General features: G+C 37.9%; 2 protein-coding genes across 3 annotated transcripts; both read left to right on the forward strand.

Annotated features, from left to right (window-relative positions):
* The first annotated feature begins 1052 nt into the window (after positions 1-1052).
* Positions 1053-8405, forward strand: LOC131772592 (alpha-1A adrenergic receptor). Of its 2 annotated transcripts, XM_059088546.2 has the most exons (3): positions 2490-2662; positions 3073-3170; positions 4566-8405. In XM_059088546.2, exon 3 carries the CDS (start codon positions 4580-4582, stop codon positions 5666-5668), a length of 1089 nt encoding a protein of 362 aa, XP_058944529.1. In that variant the 5' UTR covers positions 2490-2662; positions 3073-3170; positions 4566-4579; the 3' UTR covers positions 5669-8405. The 2 variants fall into 2 exon arrangements, with proteins under 2 accessions (XP_058944531.1, XP_058944529.1); XM_059088548.2 differs by lacking the exons at positions 2490-2662; positions 3073-3170 and adding an exon at positions 1053-1365.
* Positions 8406-10674: 2269 nt separating this feature from the next.
* LOC136283761 (uncharacterized) lies at positions 10675-18625 on the forward strand. The gene is made up of 4 exons (XM_066172961.1): positions 10675-10773; positions 13930-13994; positions 15193-15723; positions 15988-18625. The coding sequence occupies exons 3-4, from the start codon at positions 15194-15196 to the stop codon at positions 18359-18361; spliced, it is 2904 nt and encodes a 967-aa protein (XP_066029058.1). The 5' UTR covers positions 10675-10773; positions 13930-13994; position 15193; the 3' UTR covers positions 18362-18625.
* The last annotated feature ends 37 nt before the right edge of the window (positions 18626-18662 follow it).

Below are 18662 nucleotides of genomic sequence, written 5' to 3' on the forward strand. Positions count from 1 at the left end.
AACAGCTTAAGGGATAGTAATGATCTAATTAACATTCAATCCATACTAACCATCCAATAACCAGTCCCTCTATTTAGCTGCTTGGCACGTTAAAGGATATATCAATTTTTCATGCAAACGAGAAGAGAAGCCTGAGGTAACTTTGACCTTAATTATAGGCGAGACGGATGAAAGATGTACATGTATGTATGTCAATTACTTTCCTGCTTGACTCACTCTCCATCTGATGGAGTCACTATTTAGTTTATTTCATGATGGTGACTCCTGATAAAGATTTTCCTATGATCCCAAACACACCTACTTTTACTTGAACTTCAACCAGAGTTAAAAAAATCTTCTTTCTTATAAATGGAGTTTTCACAAAAAAACACAACCACATAAGATAATACATGGACGTGAAATGGAATTGAAAATGCGTCAAATTTTGCACCCCACCGGGAATTTCCCTCGGCTGATGAATTTCTCTTCTTGATGATTCTACATTTATTTGATTATCAAAATCAGTAATACCCTTTTACCTACACACACTTAAGATTGTCTATTAAATATTGAAGCACCCCGGTGCGTTCTGTGAAAAACTCCAGTTGCCTGGAGAATCTATGAGAATAACATGAATACTAATTCCAGTCTACAATTAACGACAGAATGAGATTTAGGTGTTAAATTCGGCTCAAACAACAACATAGATTAACAACTTACTGCTGCTTTGTTTTACTTTTACATTTGATTTTACTATCACCATTGATTTGCGTGTTTCTATGATTAAAAACCTGTTTCAAAGAGGCGAATTCTATTTCTCCATCATTTCGCCGCAGGGAAGGATTGGACTATCGCAGCATGTCGGAATAGTGTGACCACGTATTCGAATTTTCATTCAAAATAATAGAAAGCCTATTCAAAAGCTTATACTGTAAACTTTAAAACAATCTTTATTGTGTAGAAACATTTTTTATTGTTTTTTAACACCATCTCTTGAGGATGAAATTTCATGGAACTCTACAACATTTTCATTGAAATTGAATTGGGTTAATTGAAAAACAGCGGGGATTCGTATGTTTTTCACGGCACAGCTTGATAAAAATATATGGAAGTCAAATTGCTTTGTTAATCGACACAGAATTATTTGAAATCAGGAGTTTATTTGTAATACGTTCTCAATCTCAAGAAGGAGGTTATATTCCACAAAATTGCAAATTCATTCAGAGTAAGATTACAGTCCTTTTTAATCAAAACCAGAACTGTGTTCTATCAACAAGAATTATCGACTACACATTCTCAGTGTAGCATAACCTGAGAAATACGTATAAGCGTGGAAGAACAAAAAAATAGCAGTATCCTATGCTCCTATAGACAGGCCACAAATAGGTGAGTGGAGATATGCTGATACACAAATATCCCCTGAATGTAATCAGAGTCAGGGTCTTTTGTGGTCAGGGTCACCTTAAAACTATTCAACCACTGACTAAAAAGGCTATTTTCTTGATCATCATTCCAATTTACTTACTGCAGATGCAATGGCTATTAAAATGCGTGCGCTTTTCAAAACTTGAAAATATTTGCTGTAACATACATTCCCTTGGCGAATAAGCAATACACGGAGTGAAGATCGTCTAGAGAGCGATGAAAGAAACTGTCCTCTGAAGAAGTCATGAACAAGTCTAAAAAATTTAAGATTTTGAAATTCCCTGAAATTATTGACACTTAATTGTTTTATCTTTTTTGCACAATAATATGAAAGCTGCAGTTGTCGCCAACGTTTCTCAATGTGTATTATAAATTTGCATGGGAACAAACATGTTCCACTCCAAAACATTTTGTTTCGATTTTCTTAGAACAATTTGATCTTTGACGGTTTTTACTTATTTTCGTTTCTAATTCCTTGAATGGTTTCCATAAGTTTGAAGTGACTACAATGTTGCAGAGATAGCCAGTACAATAAGAAGATCGTTATAAATGAAAGGCACGCTGCACCTGACCCCGCTGCATGACAGCCGAAATAAGATTGGTGTGGTTGATTCGTTGAGGCACAGAAACATCTAAATCCAGGGGCCTGGTTCAGCCAGCATTGGATTCCTTTAGGCTCTCACTCTCTTGTGTCAGCATTCATGCAATGTGACTCAGTATGTTGGCTGATTCTCAGTCCTCACCCTAGGTTTGAAATTTTTTTTTATCATCACGCTGCGTCTCGTTGCTTGTTAGATGAAGTGGAATGTTTTTGGTGGTTATTCCTTTTTCCGAAAAAAACTGAAAAGTTTCTGCGATTTCTTGTCTTGCCAGTACATGAACTTCTTGTTGCTGCCAATTTGCCGTCTCTCCTCTGACAGAAGCATTTAATTAACCCTTGTAATACAAATACATTCCGAAATCACGAAATAGACATACAATAACAAATGTACTTGATTTGTTGGTAATCTTAAATTGACTGATCAATGTTCGACATATTAGTTAGCTTTGCCTCTTGCTTACATTTCAAATCATGCTGAGAATTTAGTCTCCTGATTTCTGGTCAGCCTTGAGAGATCTTGCCACATTCCATTGTAAATGACAGCGCTCGCCCACGTTCCTGTTTTTCTATGGACACATCACACGTCTACTTCGATCAAGCGTAAATTTCGTTTAATTTGCTTTCAGACCAGGAAAGTTCGTGCTAGTACAAACTAAAGTAGGTAAGCCCTTTTTGTTGCCCACAATCTTTTGTAATCTTCTTATTGCACCTAATGTTCTGATATACGTATTGCTGCTTTGTAACATTTATACAGTGTACATCATGTTAACAGCTTTCTTTAATACAAAGACGGTTTGTTTTTGAGATCATGTCAGTCTCCATCCATTTAAATTTGTAATGCTTTTGAACCTGACATTTTGTATCGCCCCTACAAATTATCTTACTCATAAGGCAAACAGACCAGACGAGTCTGAGTGATTCTCTTTCTTTCATGGAAGTCAGTGTGCATCGTTTTGTATGCTCTATAACGATACTTTATGAAAAAAAAACCAACAAACAAACACTCAAGCAGTGCGAGCTAGGATCGTCATGGTAATCACTTATCTATCATTCTCATTCAAATAAAGATCCCACGCATAGTTTCAATACGATCAGTGCTCCAGGAGTTTTACATTAACAAGACTCAACATGAGTGGCGAATTTCGATCACGAATTATCAGGAATGGTAGGTTTTGTCTGTTTACCTTCGAATTTCAAAGCGAATTGATTTCACCGGAGAACATAATACTTGCGTTCTAAGAGTGTGATGTCTTTCAACCAGAAAGCAGTTGTAGTGATGTAGTAAGCCTGCTGCAAACTACAGATTGACACATAAAGCGCTCATTGTTGTTTATATGAGGAGAAGTACTGCGCCGCTTTATAATCGCAACGTTAAAGCTGCAATCAACCTATATCCTCGTAAGTGAGCAGCTCTGTCAAAATATTACAGGCGAACTAAAACAGTCAACTGAAACAGTCAGATATGCACCATACCAACAAGATCTACTTATCACCTAAAGAAAAATGCCACAAACAACCATTATATTTTTTTAGAACTATTTAGTCCCTTTTTATGTTGACCTTGAATAGAATTTTATACTTTTAAGCTGAAATAATTTGTTTCTATTTATTTCACGCTCTGTGCTTCGCTTATTAGCTTGTCGAAATTTTAGTTTCACACTTGTTATCATCTTTGATATTTCATCACTAGGTCAACCAAAGAAAAGGCTTATCAATGTATTCCACAGATGTTGAAAACCCTTATTCTTAGCAAATCTCTTCTTACAAATTAGACAGACAAAATAGAAGAGTTTCTGCAGGGTTCGCCATCCAAATGTTATTTGCTTACTTACTTTCTTATGTGAATGATTCAGTTACTTTAGATAGCAGCAACCTCTAATAATTTTTGCAGTTGGGCTGTTCTTGGGTTAAAAATGTTCCCTATAAAATAATGAAGTACGTCTCTAAATATTTTGATTCATTCTTAAGAACAAGAGGGGCCTTCTTATGAACCTGATAATAGCTTTTAATAACATTGTCGTTATCATCATTTATCATCATCTGTAATTATTAATTGATATAGAGGGGTAGGTAGGTAGATGGAAATATAGATAGATACAGTCGAACCTGTATGACGCGGTACCGTATTGAGCGGTCACCCTGTATTTAACAATCAGTTGTCAAAGTCCCGATATTCTTTCCCTTCAAACATTGCAATTTCCACCTATTTTTGTACTGTCTTCTACCTGTATTTAACGGAATCAGTAGGACCACTCAAAGAAGAAACTCCCAAGTATATTTAATTCATGTTTATCTCCCGAAATCAATGCTAGTAGGTTTTGTACAGTAAGTGGTCAATTATTGTATAAAATGGCGCTTTTTTACCGTTTTTTTGCAAAACCCCTATTCCGTGGAACCTGTATTAAGTGGTCAACCTGTATTTAGGGGTCACCCCGCCATTCCCCGTGAGTGACCGCTTAATACAGGTTCGACTGTAGATAGAGAGATGGATACATGGATGGATAGACGGATAGAGAGAAATACTTCCACTAAAATTGATTTCTGCTTTTTCTTTCCTTAGGTTAAACATTAGATATGAATATTTCAAATGACAGTGCCACGACAACTCCCGTGCTATTTGTCACAGATCCTGTCAATATCACTAGCGCAGTTGCTGTGGGTCTCGTGATAGTACTTACTATATTTGGAAATGCAATCGTATGTGCAAGCTTCTACACATTCCGAGACCTTCGAACAATATGTAACTATTTTATCATAAGTCTCGCAATATCCGATATACTAGTGGCAATTTTGGGGATGCCATTTTGGTTAGTATTGCAGCTTACCGATTTATCAAACAAGACCGTCATTCAGGGAGATCTTTATCTCTTTTGGCAATGCATGGATATTTTCTTTGGCACAGCATCCATAATGAACTTGGCAGCGGTTAGTGCTGATAGACACGTGGCAATCACTGCCCCATATTCATATCCTCATGTAATGACATCACGAAGAGCTTTGCTTATTTTGTGTTTTGCATGGATTTATGCCGTCGTAGTGTCCAGTCTGCGACTCCTGGATAAAAACTGGATACGAACCGGTGGATATCAATACATGGTGTTCATAGCGAGCTTTGCACTTCCGCTGTTATTTATGATCGCGATGTACGCTAGAATTTATGTTGTAGCTAGACGCCAGGCTCGTCGAATCGGTCGTAACAGGAACTACACTACAGACGTGAAAGCCGCGAAAACAATAGCGGTGGTGATTGGTGCATTCGTTTTCTGTTGGGCGCCTTTCTTTGTGTCAGTCATTGGCTACATCAACAACAAGAACTTTTATCCTTTGGATGTTCACAAGTGTGCCAAATGGTTGGAATATGTAAATAGTTGTTTAAATCCAATTTTGTACACTTGCCTAAACAAAACCTATCGCAGGGCCTTCAAGAGACTTTTTACTCGATGGCGTGGACGGCTAGAAAGAACTCGAGAAGAGTCACTCACTACGATAGGAACATTATCTAGAAGGCTTACCTTACCTAGAGGATCCATTTTTGCCACTCATGGAGACACGTTTTCTAGCTCGTCCTCAAAAGAGCTTAGTAATGGTGAATTAAGAAGGAAGCTTAGTAGAAAAAGCAGCGTTAAAAGAAAAACAGAAGACCCTCCTGTTACATTTATATGACACCTCTCTTCTTCCAGGGATAGCGGGAAATGGAGCGGAGAATTAATTTCTTCATTAGAATTATAAACCTTTGGATTAAAAGGTTGGAGGAGAGGCGAACATGCTTACCATTGAAAAAACTCAATAAAGAGTAAGAGAAAGAGCAAAGCGAGTAAGTACAAGAATCTGTCGGTATTCGTTCGCCACGGAGCACCAATATAAAGTTATAGTTAACTGTCAGTGAATCTCGTTAAACTTGTTTTAATTAATCGCCAATTTATTTTCGGAAAAGCTCCTTTATGACTTTAAGTTTAGGGAGAGGAATCGTACTGAAATGTTGAAAAGTGCACATTCAAACACAATAAATTGAGGCGCACGTTAAGCGCCTTCTGCAAAAAAAACTAATTTTCTGATAAATCAAGGCCGAAATCTTGCGGTATAAGGAAGGGAATGCTTTACGATGGAGTCTACGGATTGGTCCCAACAGACGTTTCCGTAATGTAAATTCCCATAGTTTTAGCTGTCAAGTTATCTTTCATAGTTGTAAGCCAACAAATGCTATGCTACTTTTTTCCTATTCAGCCTAGGGTAACCAGCAAGTAGCAGAGCTAACGACATTAAAGAGCCAGTGAGATTATCGTTAGAGTCATTGTAGTTCCAATTTTCTCAGATGTTGTTAAAAATTATATCTCTGGCGTCAAAAAAAAACTCTTGTCAAACCTTAAGGTTGGTTTCCTTCAGGGAACAGATTTACGCCTCGGCTAAACAATCAAAATTATCGTTCATCGCCGTATTTGTCGCACACGAAATACGGTGGCTAAACGAGCAAATAATCAGTATTTTATCAAACATGGAACGCAGATGAGCTCTCAAGACCCTTCCTGCGTTAAATTACTCATGTTTGGTTTCTAGTTACTTGTTTTTCCCCGGTTTGGTTTGCTTCGTTTCTAGAGGTCGCTAAATGATCAAACACCATTATGCTTTTGAAGCAATTTGTAAGATGAAAAAGTTTGATTTAGATCAAACACGTGAGGCCATTTCAGTGCAGTTTCGAGAGAGGTGGCTGATCAGCCGCAGGTTCCAAAATGATTTTGGATGGTAACGTAAGATCGTTTAGCCAAGGCTTTCACTTTTGCTAAGAGTATCCCTAGCAATGCTTCAAAAATGACCACAGATATCTGCTTAACTTTTTCAATTTATTCAGACTAACACACATGAAGACGAATGAAAGTCTCTACTTCGTTGGTTTGCGGCTTTGTAAGATTTTTATGACTGTTTGGTCTATCCCAAGAAAGGCTTTTAAACGATTCTCCAGCCAAAGCGTACACTTAATAAATTTGCACGAACCATGATTATTAGATTATCATGTTTCCATGAGATGAATGCTCTAGAAACCAAGTAACTTTTTTTCTCCGCAACCGAAAGGTGTGTTAAAAATTTAACTTCTTTCCGCAGTCTTAAGATTCCAGAGAATTAGCTAGCCGAAGTCAATTTTCTTCTAATGGGCTAAAATTGGACTGTGGACACCTCCATTTTGAGAAACACTTCAGTGACTTAGCCGCGCACGCAAAATCGCAACAGGTGCTTCACATACAGCTACTGCTCTTGTTATCGTAAAAATGATCATCATTTAAATCCCAAATTTTCCTTTTTGTGTGGCCCTTAATGGTTAAAACAGATTATCAAGGGTTGAAAAGAGGATCGAGATTTGGTGATGTCACAAGCGCGCAGCCAGGCTGCCTAGCACAATATAGACAATTTTGAAACGGTTAAGCTTATCTTTAAAATCTCAAAACTTAATAGTTGTTATTGCTTTCAATATACGCTTGTAACAAGGGAAAAAATTATATGGCTTGTGAAGCCTGCTGCGGCGTTAGGGCATTCTTCTGGGATCTTAGGACTGAAAAAGAGAGAGGATTCGCGCCCTGGATTTTTCGTTCTGAAGGATAGTATAATCTTGGGCAAAGTTTGGCCTAACACAGTGAAATGTCATTGAATCTCCCTGGGCGACTACTGTTACGAAGTTTGACCCAATACAGAAGAATTTCCTTAGATTACCTACATTACTACGATCAAAATGGAATAAATATATAATTTGACTCGTAACAGTAACTTCGATGTTTCAAATTCATTATTATAATTACTAGAAAGCAGTTTAAAATTGTATGAATCAGGAGGCGAAGAAGGCCATAACCTATAATTGTTCCCCCTTGTCAGTATTTATAATGACTATACACTGGAGGATTTCATAAAAAAAAATCTCATTGGCTCATTCAGGCAGGATGTTTGATAACTATACCGTTCACAAAAACTTTTGTAGAAAGGTATAGGAAAATATTTGTCATGATCCCGTTTGGTTATAGATTTACTGGTAACTGATGTTTAATTGGTGAAATATCCAGATATGATCCCTAAAAGTTGCCCAATGCTTTGAACTACATCTAAGTCATATTTTATCAGGTATTTGTATCCAACTTGGAGTTTTAGTGACCCGTTTTAATTAGTCAGTTAACGGAGACACTGCACCTGTCGCGTGAGAGGTCATTCGCTTGCAGAGCGATTATTTTTGTTTAGAGCATCGAGTAATTACACTATTGTTCAAATTTTAACAGGAATTTAGAGTTCTGAAAACAAATCTTATACTTTTATCCTGACATATTTCTTGTAATCAAACAGGATATCATTCCTAGCTCAAGGTGATAAATGATGAGTTATTAGGTGTGAAAAGTTAGACAAAGTTTGTGAAGTATTCTGTTCAATCTCTTACCTTTAAGTTATCAAACTACAAAATGATCTGAACCCAGCGTTAATAAACAAGTCTTTTTCCTTACATCAGTCGCTCTGTCGCTCTAACTCTTATTTAAACAGTTCAATTCATCTTCATTACTACAAAAAAATTTCGATGAGCCGTTTTCTCTTCTTTGACAACTATTTATTTGTACTGAGGTACATTCCCATAAATTACGAACTTGTCAGAAAGTCCAATCATTGTTTTGTCATGTCATGGGTTAGAATTTGAGTGGATTTATCGTTTGAGAGGGAAAATGGGCAGAGGTGAGGTTAGACGCTACTTAGCTATTTTTATACAGTGACAAGTACAAAAGCAAAAACCATGGTATGACAACACTCTGGAATTGAGCTAACACTATATTGTTTAGTCGTGACTGAAAGATAGAAACTTAAATTCCCCATCAATCTGATGAGTGCAACCAGATAAAAAATTAATGCAGTTCACAATGATTAAATGGTAAAAAAAATGATGATCTGGAGAATAATAACATACTTAAGTTTGTTATCGGGATTTATATTGCTAAATATGCGGCTTTAATCAAGGTCGGTGATTCTCCAGGAATTATAGCTTAGCCAACCAATGATGAACATGCATACTTTCAACATTTCTTGTTCCACCAGTAGGTGGGACGAGTTTTGCTATTATTGTTGCTTAAGAAACTAGAAAACGGCACCGAAACAGGTAGGAATTGGCAAGTAGAGTTGCAATCCTAGAATTTAGTTTGCTTTTATCGTGATGATGTAATTAAATCTTATCCTGAGTTTAGTTAAAATCAGAAGTAAAAAATATTAATGGTGAGTGATTCATGCAGATCTTTTCATGGCTCGGTGTTTTTCTTTTTATAAAGATTTAGTCTTCCTGTTATTTGTTATTCAGAAAAATATATTTCATTAAAGCCTGCATTACGTGCCAGATGGTGCGCTAGTGTTTGTCGACAGAATTACGCGCGCTAAGGCTCTTTTAGGCCAATTATAACAAACCAGTTCTTCTCTAGATATGTTGTCAAAAGCGAAAAAAAACATCATAATTGCTTTATTTTCAAATTTCTCCAAAAAAATCAGTACCGAGGCCAGCGAGCAAACGCGAGAGCGGATGGTTACTCAGACTGCAAATAGGCTACCTCAGTATTGATCAGACAGCTTTAACTCCTCAGCTCTTCTGAACAAGTGCTATCGACTCCAGACCACACAGGCGATGAAGTCGATGCTGAATGAGTTAGTATACACGGCAAGCGATTAAATTTGCACAAAAGTTAACTTTGCCTACACGTTGTAACTTTTCCTTCACCAGGTTTTAAGAATATTCTGTATTCTGAGTTAAATTGGTGAAACTTTTATTTATTTGTCCTCAGTTACTCACTTATCGGTACAGTACCAGCTTCTTATGCCCACTCACAAATACTAACAAACGAAACGGAGAGCTCAGTCTTAGGGCCTCTTTTAATAACTTATGAAGCGCGCACACCTGTTTGCTTTCCTAACACAAATAAAGAAATGTAATCTCTCATTTTGGTAATATCTTTCCTCCTTCGTGGACAAAATTAATCATTCTTAATGAGACAGGGTGTCGCAATCATTTTTTATACATCTGGCTTTTCTGAAAGCTTTATCACTAGTGTTCTGTTAGATGTGTTTGTAATAATAAACGTGGAAATTGTCTAAAGCAAAAACCTTTTAACTTGTTGCACTATCTATTGTGTTCAATGACTGAATTCATTATTCTGCATATGATAAGAAATTGTCCGTTTTGCAAGCTGTTTAACAATACCTTATATGCCACAAACATAGCTTAAATACAAAACAATTAAAACAATAATTTGCAGAGTCCTGTCCGGTGAAAGAGTTAAATCTAATACAAAGAGTTTCCAAACCATATGAATCTTTTTAGAACTGTCAACATAAATGTTCCTCAATAAAAACAATGAAACAAAACAATGTTTGATATCTAAACGTCGGATCATAACTGCAGTGAGCTTGGTTCATTATATTCATGATTCCATCCAGCGAATTTATTTCATGGCGGTGTGGGTTGATGTTCGTTTACAGCCATTCTTGTGAGTAAAACAAGCCGGGTGGGTGCGTGTCGATGTGTTTAATTAACTGCAAAATTAGCTTTTCTTTGAACTGATGGTCCATACTTGGCAGGTTGCAAAGTCACCTCGTACATAATAGCCTTAGAAGCTTCCAGCAGCGTCAAGTCCAAGCTATTTGAAATAATTACCTTCATCGGCAGTTGATAAGTTCTCAACTTCTGTTGATGACATTTGTCTCTACAAGTACAGTTTGTGCGAAGAGACTAGCAGTTCAATAGCCCGGCGATTGGGGAATCCAGCGAGGTGAGGAAAAAAGATATTACATTAGAAATGAAATCCCAGGCAATAGTAAAATTAATAACATCTTCGACTGATTATAACTTTGACAACAAATTGAAGTGAGCCGATCATGTACCATCAGCTTAGATTATTTAGGATAACGCACTCTCTTTCACCTCCTGACTACAGATGGCGTGTCAGACCCTGGTGCATTACACGTATTACGTGCGTCAATAGAAGGGTTCCAAACCGTCTGATTAAACTGAGGTTTCTTTCGACAAATGTTTTAGTTTCAAGAGCCATCGCGAAGTTACTGAGACAATCCCATAACCGATATTCGTATGTTATATTGACAAGATAATTTTCGCTTTGTTATTTTAGTCACTCCTTGTACAATTTAGCAGAACCTTATCGAAATCGGCAGATGCGGTTATTACCAGCCGCATTCGACTAGCATGCTTTCTGCAGCTTATTTAACTTTTTTTCGTTGTTGTTGTTCCTTAAAGATCAAATTTGTACCCACCTTGAACCAGTTAAAAACTTTTGAGCTTTGACCGACCTTAAAAAGAAAAAATAATTACCATGACAAGAGTAATAAAGGTTTTTTTGTATGCACTATGTAAAAATGTGATAAGCTAAGCTAATCAGCCGAAACACAAACAAGTCAACTTCAGAAACTATTCAACTCAGCTGTCACGCTATAGGAGCCGTTGGGTTTAATTTTCCGAACCTTTTAAGAGTAAGAGCTCATGGTACTATTTTTATTGTAAAAAGTTACGATTCAATGTTTACTTTCTTCATTTAAGAATACGACATTGCTGAATGAATGTTTGATTACCTACTAAGGTGTTTTCTTTTGGGCTGTAAAACGTTTATATGAAATGTTCAATGTTTTCTTTTCGTGGGCGGGAAATGTGGACTTCGCTTGTTTTCTGTTCAATTTTCGATCCGGTAATGCTTTTCCTCAAAGTCCTAGAGACAATTGTTAGGTACTCCTACATTTAAATTCGCTCTTTTATTTTATTTTTTTTTTTTTAATGACGATTCGAAATTTTTAGTTTACTTCATCAAATGTGGAAAACTTGATGGTTTGTTTTTGGTGTGGATTACTCTTTTATTAATTTCAATCATTTTTTTGTTCGCAATTTTTCTTAAAATGGTGAATAACCTGGAACATGAGTATAGTATTTCGTTAGGTCTGATGGAATGCCTTAAAGTTCCTGTCTATATAAGAGACTCTGAACGTCTGTGAGGAAGTAAGTTTAGGTCATGCTGTCAACATTATTCCTGCCTAAACCAAGAGATACCCTTCTAAGGGGGGTATCCTTCACTTAGTGGTTATGCACAGGCGAGAAAGAATTTCTGTCTAAAGGCTCAATATTCAAGACCCATCAGCCCCAATTGTAGCCTGCGGCTGATGAATGGAAAAAAAACTTTGTTGACTCTGCAGATTATGCCTTACCCAAAATTTATCCTTCCACGTGAAGGAGGCATGTAGCATGTTTTGAAGTCTTTTTTACAAATTTTAAATTATTTGAATTCGATTGAATGACACCCGAATAGCGATGAAATCACTCAAAGAAATTAATAGTTCTTTTATAAAACCTGGGTATCAAGCGAATATGATTTCAAACGAATTTTAGAAAATGTCTTTATTGTCCAGTGGGTGGTTTGCTTTAGTTTTAAATGGTCCAAAATGAATACATATTCAAACAAAAGATTATTTAAATGCTGTCTTGTCGCGGTTGAAGAAGCCTGTTATGAAGTTGAGAGTGGAATCCGATATGGATTTGACCATATTTTTCCCCAAATGAATTTCTTGGCAAAGCTTAAGCGACCTTAGGGACTTGTCAGAAATTAGCTGGGGGGGAGGGGGGGGGGGTGGGAATTTTAAATTTGGGTTCGGAAATTAGGTGACCCATCCCTGCAATGGGAGTGAAATTTGCTAACCCTCCCCTTGAGCTTGGCCTAAAATATCATGACCCTCCCCCTCTTGTATAAATGATAAAATCTAGTTCTTGCAATACACTAGGGTGCGTCAGTATTATGAAAACTCAAAATATATTTCTAATCTGTTCTTTGTCATGCTACATACATACATTTTCGATGACAGCATTAAGAGTCCGACTGATCACTCGACTCTCCTATTTCTCCCAATACAAAGTCTTCATCACTAGAACAAGTGGGTAATGCCTCATCCCCTTCATCTACCTCACATTCATCATGATCATCCACCTCTTCCAAATAAAGAACTTCCTTTTTCTTCTGTGGGTGAACCTCTACATGATCACGGGCATATATTTGCATGACCCTCCCCCTTTTAACTGCCCATTTTTTTTCATGACCCCTCCCTTTTCTGAGGCTCAAAAAGTTGTGATACCCCCCTCTGTTTCCAACCCCCCCCCCTCCCCCCCTGCAAATTTCTGACAAGTCCCTTAGGCTCAGAGCAGGTGGGGAGGATAAAGGGTGGAGCTGACATTTGAAAAGTGTGGAGCGTCCTATCTCGTGCACACATAAAGCAGAGTTTCAATGAGATCATCTCCTCAGTAGAGAAAGAAGAAAGACGTTGAGATTCGATTTTCACATTAGCCTATATTAGAGTCTCCAGAAGTGACACGAGTTAACTTCAAGTCCGCGTGCATAATTTGTGCTTCTGCTTCTTCACAAAAAAAAAAGTCTTCAGACACCAAGCCTTTTCACTATTGAAACCAATTACACATTATAGGACAATTAAGAAAATAAAGGTGAGAAGTTGGATTAAACATTAGAATAAAAGCTCCCATAAGCTGGCGGCACCACCAATAAAAGGAAAAACTGCAGTAGCTCTGAAACATTTGTTTAGAACTTAAAAAATCATTGTTTCCCAAAATGTTTAACAAACCTAGCATTCTATTCAAGTCATCTGGAATTGTCTATGATGCAAAGCACAAAGCACTTTCGGTTTACTTAGAGCACGTGTATGCTTTTTGAAAATTTCTTTTGATTTTCGTATGTCGTTTCTATACATTAGCAGTCTGTAATTAGGTGCTTTGAATGGTCTACAACATTTTTTTACATACTCAACGAGTTATGGTAAATTAATTTGGAAATATTTTACCGTGCCAACCAACTCCTGGTAACGGATATAAGATATCGAGTCTAAATCTTACGACAATTATCTTATTTGTTTTGTTTTGACAGTGCCCTAGCCCAGTAGTCTACTCCCAGCACCACAACGGGCGTTACTGAGAACAAGCGAAAGTCAGGTTTGTTTGTTATTTCCTGCATACTTATTGACAAACTTTTAGTTCGCAATAATAAAAGAACAATTGCGAGTAAAAGAAAAACTTTTACTTAAAAATCTTGCATAAAATGAAAGAGACCTCTGAAGCTAAAGTCAAAGTTGAGAAATAATGGGTGCATATACTATGTGTTGCTAAAAGTTAAGTTTCATATTTTAATGAATCGATTCAAATTTCACCAGGGAGTCTTGTCATAAGTCAGCAATAGAAACACAGCATGTGTTAACATCAACGTTGGTTGATTAAAAAACTACGAGAGAACTTAAGCCGTTGCAATGTTTCGTGCTTAAAAAACAAAAAAACACTAGTTTTTGCTCAAGGTCGAACTGATTTCCCAATTGAGTAATGCTGATTTGTTTCATTGTAGCCAGCTCCGTGGGGCCATAGTTACTCGATAAAATATGATCGGCTTCCTTGTTTTAAAAGTTTTGCTTATCAGTAAAGTTGTCAAAACACTTTGGATTTTTTTATACTTAACAAATTTCATTCTACTATCTCTTGTACCGAACTCCAGATCTACCAACCCTTTTAGACAAATGGGGCTCCTTTCTAAAGAGATTTGCTGGGTCTATTTCAATGCTTATCATCCCAATCTACACTTTCGTTAAGTATTTGCGAGTCGATTTAAATCAAACTTTTCTACCGCAAATTGCACAGCAGAAACCGAAGAAATTCATCGAGTACAAGCCGCATTTAGTCCCTTTCTGTCTCAGATTAGTGTCACATTCAACATGTCCAGTTTTTTGTTGGGAAGGTAAAAAGATTTATACGCGTTATACCCCAAACAAACCACAAACTCTAACCACTTCAAAAACTCTTTTGAATTTACATAATTACATTGAATTAAGTTCCCATTTGAAACTGAACATGGAAAAATCCGCATGATTGATTGTCGATGGACGAAAGTAGATTATATTCTCCGTTAGATCATTAATTCTGACTGATTATCATAACAGTTATTTAGCTGGTTTGTCGGCCCCATTGGCAACCCATAGCGTTGTTCACATCCGTTTGGTGACTATAGATCTAGATTAGTCCGCTGAATTTTTCTAGGGGCCATAAAACCATGTTAAAAAATATAGCATTTCTAACTGCTGTCGTTTGTCGGGAGGGTCATCGTTAGTATCAGTCACTCTAAAGTCTTTTATTTTTTCCTCTCAAGTATGTTAAGGAAATCTCCCCGTAGTCAAGAGGAAATGGACAGTTACCCTTCCAGAACTGCGACAGGGGGAAAATATGAATTGAAATATGGATTTACGGCAAATCTGCTGGCGGAAACCTCGATGGCAAATGTGAACGGAACGGAATGCAATAACGAGATGAAAATACCGAAAATTTCCTCCATCAGTCATGACAGATATTTCAGTCTAGGAAAACAGTCACACGTTGATAAAAGTAGTAGAAATTCAAGAGTTCCTTCAGAAGGCTACCGGCAATTGGCCACTGAAATAGAGAAGAGAACTCATAATAAAGAGCAAGATGGCGCTTCTAGAGACGAAGATTCTCCTCTACAGATCCAGATCACCTCTACTTTCTCACTCAATCCAAACATGTCGTCTAACTCCAGTCACGGCAAGAGGTCAAATTACCCGCAAACAACCTCTTTTTACTCCCAATCCACTCAAAGTCCATCTTGTTTCTCTCACTACTCGACTCGTCCCATTTTGGGTCAGCGGCACACAACAACGGAAACTAAGACACCGATACTAGCTCATCTCCAAAAAGATTCCCTTGCGATTACATTTAGTTATTTTGGAAAAGACTCAGTTGATTCAACGGTGCCCGATGACAAACTCAACCACGCATATGAAATATACACAACAACTGAGCCAAGTAGAATGACTGACGGAGAAGTATTAAAGGAAGTTTGGAACAAAAATCACTTTGCAGACGAGGATGATAAGCATCTTTTGAAGGATCGTTCCTCTTCAGCGCCACCGATTCATCGCCACATTTTTAACGCGGATGTTAGGTCATACCCATCAATACCTCTGGAGTGCTACAGATATGCACATAATACAAGGCAAAATAAATGTGAGGGAAAGAGAGGGGCACGTGAAAAACATCTAGAACAATGCTTTTGCATCTGGGATTATCCGAAAGGTCAGTTCTTACTGAAAGGAGGCAGCGAAAACAAAATGCTTCCAGTAGGAACGAATAATCAGCAAGACAATTCTTGGTCTAATTCACTGCCTATCACAATAGCTGAAGAAACAGGAACTCAAGATGAATCGGTTGCTATGGATCTGAAAACCAATGAAACACAATTGTCGCCGTGCTTCGCCACCGGTGAACATGATTTGCTAGTAGTAACGGATACCAATGACAACGACGATAAAACATGGCTTAACGATGCACAAAGACCAATTGGGGTCTTAACTGGAGAAAAATTGTTACCTTGGAGACATCAAACCCTGTCCGTAGAATCTTTCCATAAATTAGATACAACAAAAAAGGAGAGACTACAACAAAATGATGCACAAAGTGGCTACCCGTGGGTATTCACATATGAAAATGGTTCCTTCGAGGTAAGTTGTGGAGCAAGACAAGGTTTGAAGAGAAATCCCCGCAATTCACGGAGATCCAAACAGAAATATGGAAAGGCACGGTTTTACGTCACGCCAGCACCTGAACCATTCCAGAACCTGGAGATGCAGCTGGCTTTGGAAAATGACAAGGAACCGGTGGTTAAGATACCAAACTACTTCTTTGATGTCACCCAAGAGAAAAGAGCATATCATAATCCGAAACTCGAGCTTGTAAATCCCTTAAGAGAAAACATTTTTTCAGGCCCTCAGGATTTGAATGTTCAGCCATCACAACAGAGTTGTCTACCCTTTCAAAAACCTCCAAGCAAACCAACAAAACCAGCACTCAGTGAGGTCAAATGCAACAAAGAATACAGGGAGGTGACAACTTTGGAGAATTCTGCGCCATGCAAAATAAACAATAAGGGAACAAGAACCCTAGATGTATACAAACATTTCGCAAAAGGCCAAGGTGCTCTGATTCTAAATAAAAACCCATCTTCGGTCAGAAGCTTTCAATTTTGTTCATTCAAAGACGAAAGACCAAAGTCTGCCTTCGTGAACCAAAGCTCTTTAACCAGCGTTTCATGTCCGCCACCAACCTTAATGAGTAACTGTCCAGGGCTTACCAGCCGAAATCAATACCAACCAACATATCCTATTCTGAAACTACCCCAAGAGAGACCGAGCAGAACAATCGAGGGTGTAAGCATTTCTTATGGGGCTGAAAACTCTTTGAAATCAATGGTAGCTGTTAGGTCTCCTTTTCAACGATCAAGAGAGTTCTTCCAATTTCATGATATGATCGCAAAACGTGTAAGTAGCGCCACGTGTGAAAGAAAAGACAGATTGGAGTCCACAGAATGTGGATTTCCTTCTAGTAGTTCGCAAAACCAACAAACAACGAACCAACCAAAAAGTAGTTCGTCGAAAAAAATGGACATTTTACCGCAACTGGGGAGTTCCAAAGCAAATGATTTCACAGGAGAAAAGGAAGGTCTATCACGTTCAGAAACTTGGAAAGGAATCTTGCATCATGATGTGAACTCCACTTACACACAGACATCTTCCGCTGGAAATTCAACAAAAGAGGTGCCAATTGGGGAACGAAAATATCAATGCGAGGTGTGTGGACGGGCGTTCAGTCGAAGTAACACTTTAATCACCCACAAGCGCATTCACACTGGTGATAGGCCTTTTCCTTGTGATTTGTGTGGTAGGGCATTCCGTCAACTTGGAAACCTAACTCGTCATAAACTGACTCACGCTTCTATCAAACCTCACGCCTGTCCACAGTGCAACAAGTGTTTCAGCCGCACATCCAACTTAAACACCCATATGCGAACACACACAAATTACAAACCATTTTCGTGCGATTTTTGCGGAAAGGGATTCCATCAGAAAGTCGACATGAAAATACATCGCTACACTCACACTGGTGAGAAGCCACACAGGTGTAGCAAGTGCGGCCGCGGCTTCAAACAGCTCACTCACCTGAAGTACCACATGAGAACTCATTCCGCTGTTCGAATGTACAAATGCGAACACTGCGGCAAAGGCTTCAATCAGAAAGGAAACCTCCAGGCACATATCTATGGACATACGGGAAACAGACCCTACAAATGCGACATTTGTGGAAAGGGATTTACTCTCACTTCTACACTTAACACTCACAAACGTACCCATGCGCCAACTAAGCCATTCAAATGTGAGTTTTGTGAAAAAGCTTTTTACCAAAAGAACGCATTAAAAACTCACTACATATCATCTCACCCATACACGGACGGAGTTTGCCTTCTTTGACATTTCATACACGAACGAAGTGTTCACGAGAAGATCTTTTTATGAGTCGAACTTCCCTTTCATTCTCCCTCTTCGAAAGACTGAAAGGCAGCTTTCTTGTTTGTATCCGGTAACATATTGCACGCTGGGTAGAGATAGAATATTGTACAAAAAGACAAAATAACGTCAATTGTCATTTTGATTCAAGAAAAAAAAACGACGAAACAAAACAAAACAAAAAGCGAACGAACGAAAGAACCACAAACAAGAAAGCAAACCACAAAACCCGAGGTAATTGCTATCGTGTTACAGTCAACTTGAT

The sequence above is a fragment of the Pocillopora verrucosa genome, chromosome 1 (assembly GCF_036669915.1).
Source record: "Pocillopora verrucosa isolate sample1 chromosome 1, ASM3666991v2, whole genome shotgun sequence".
Taxonomy (NCBI): Eukaryota; Metazoa; Cnidaria; class Anthozoa; order Scleractinia; family Pocilloporidae; genus Pocillopora; species Pocillopora verrucosa.

What these genes read in the sequence shown, in the direction of transcription:
- LOC136283761 (XM_066172961.1), top strand. Translation starts at nt 15,194, where the DNA reads ATGTTAAGGAAATCTCCCCGTAGTCAAGAGGAAATGGACAGTTACCCT. An exon ending in CGGCACACAACAACGGAAAC is followed by an intron (nt 15,724 to 15,987) that starts TAAGACACCGAT and finishes TCGCCACATTTT; the next exon opens with TAACGCGGATGTTAGGTCAT.
- LOC131772592 (XM_059088548.2), top strand. Translation starts at nt 4,580, where the DNA reads ATGAATATTTCAAATGACAGTGCCACGACAACTCCCGTGCTATTTGTC.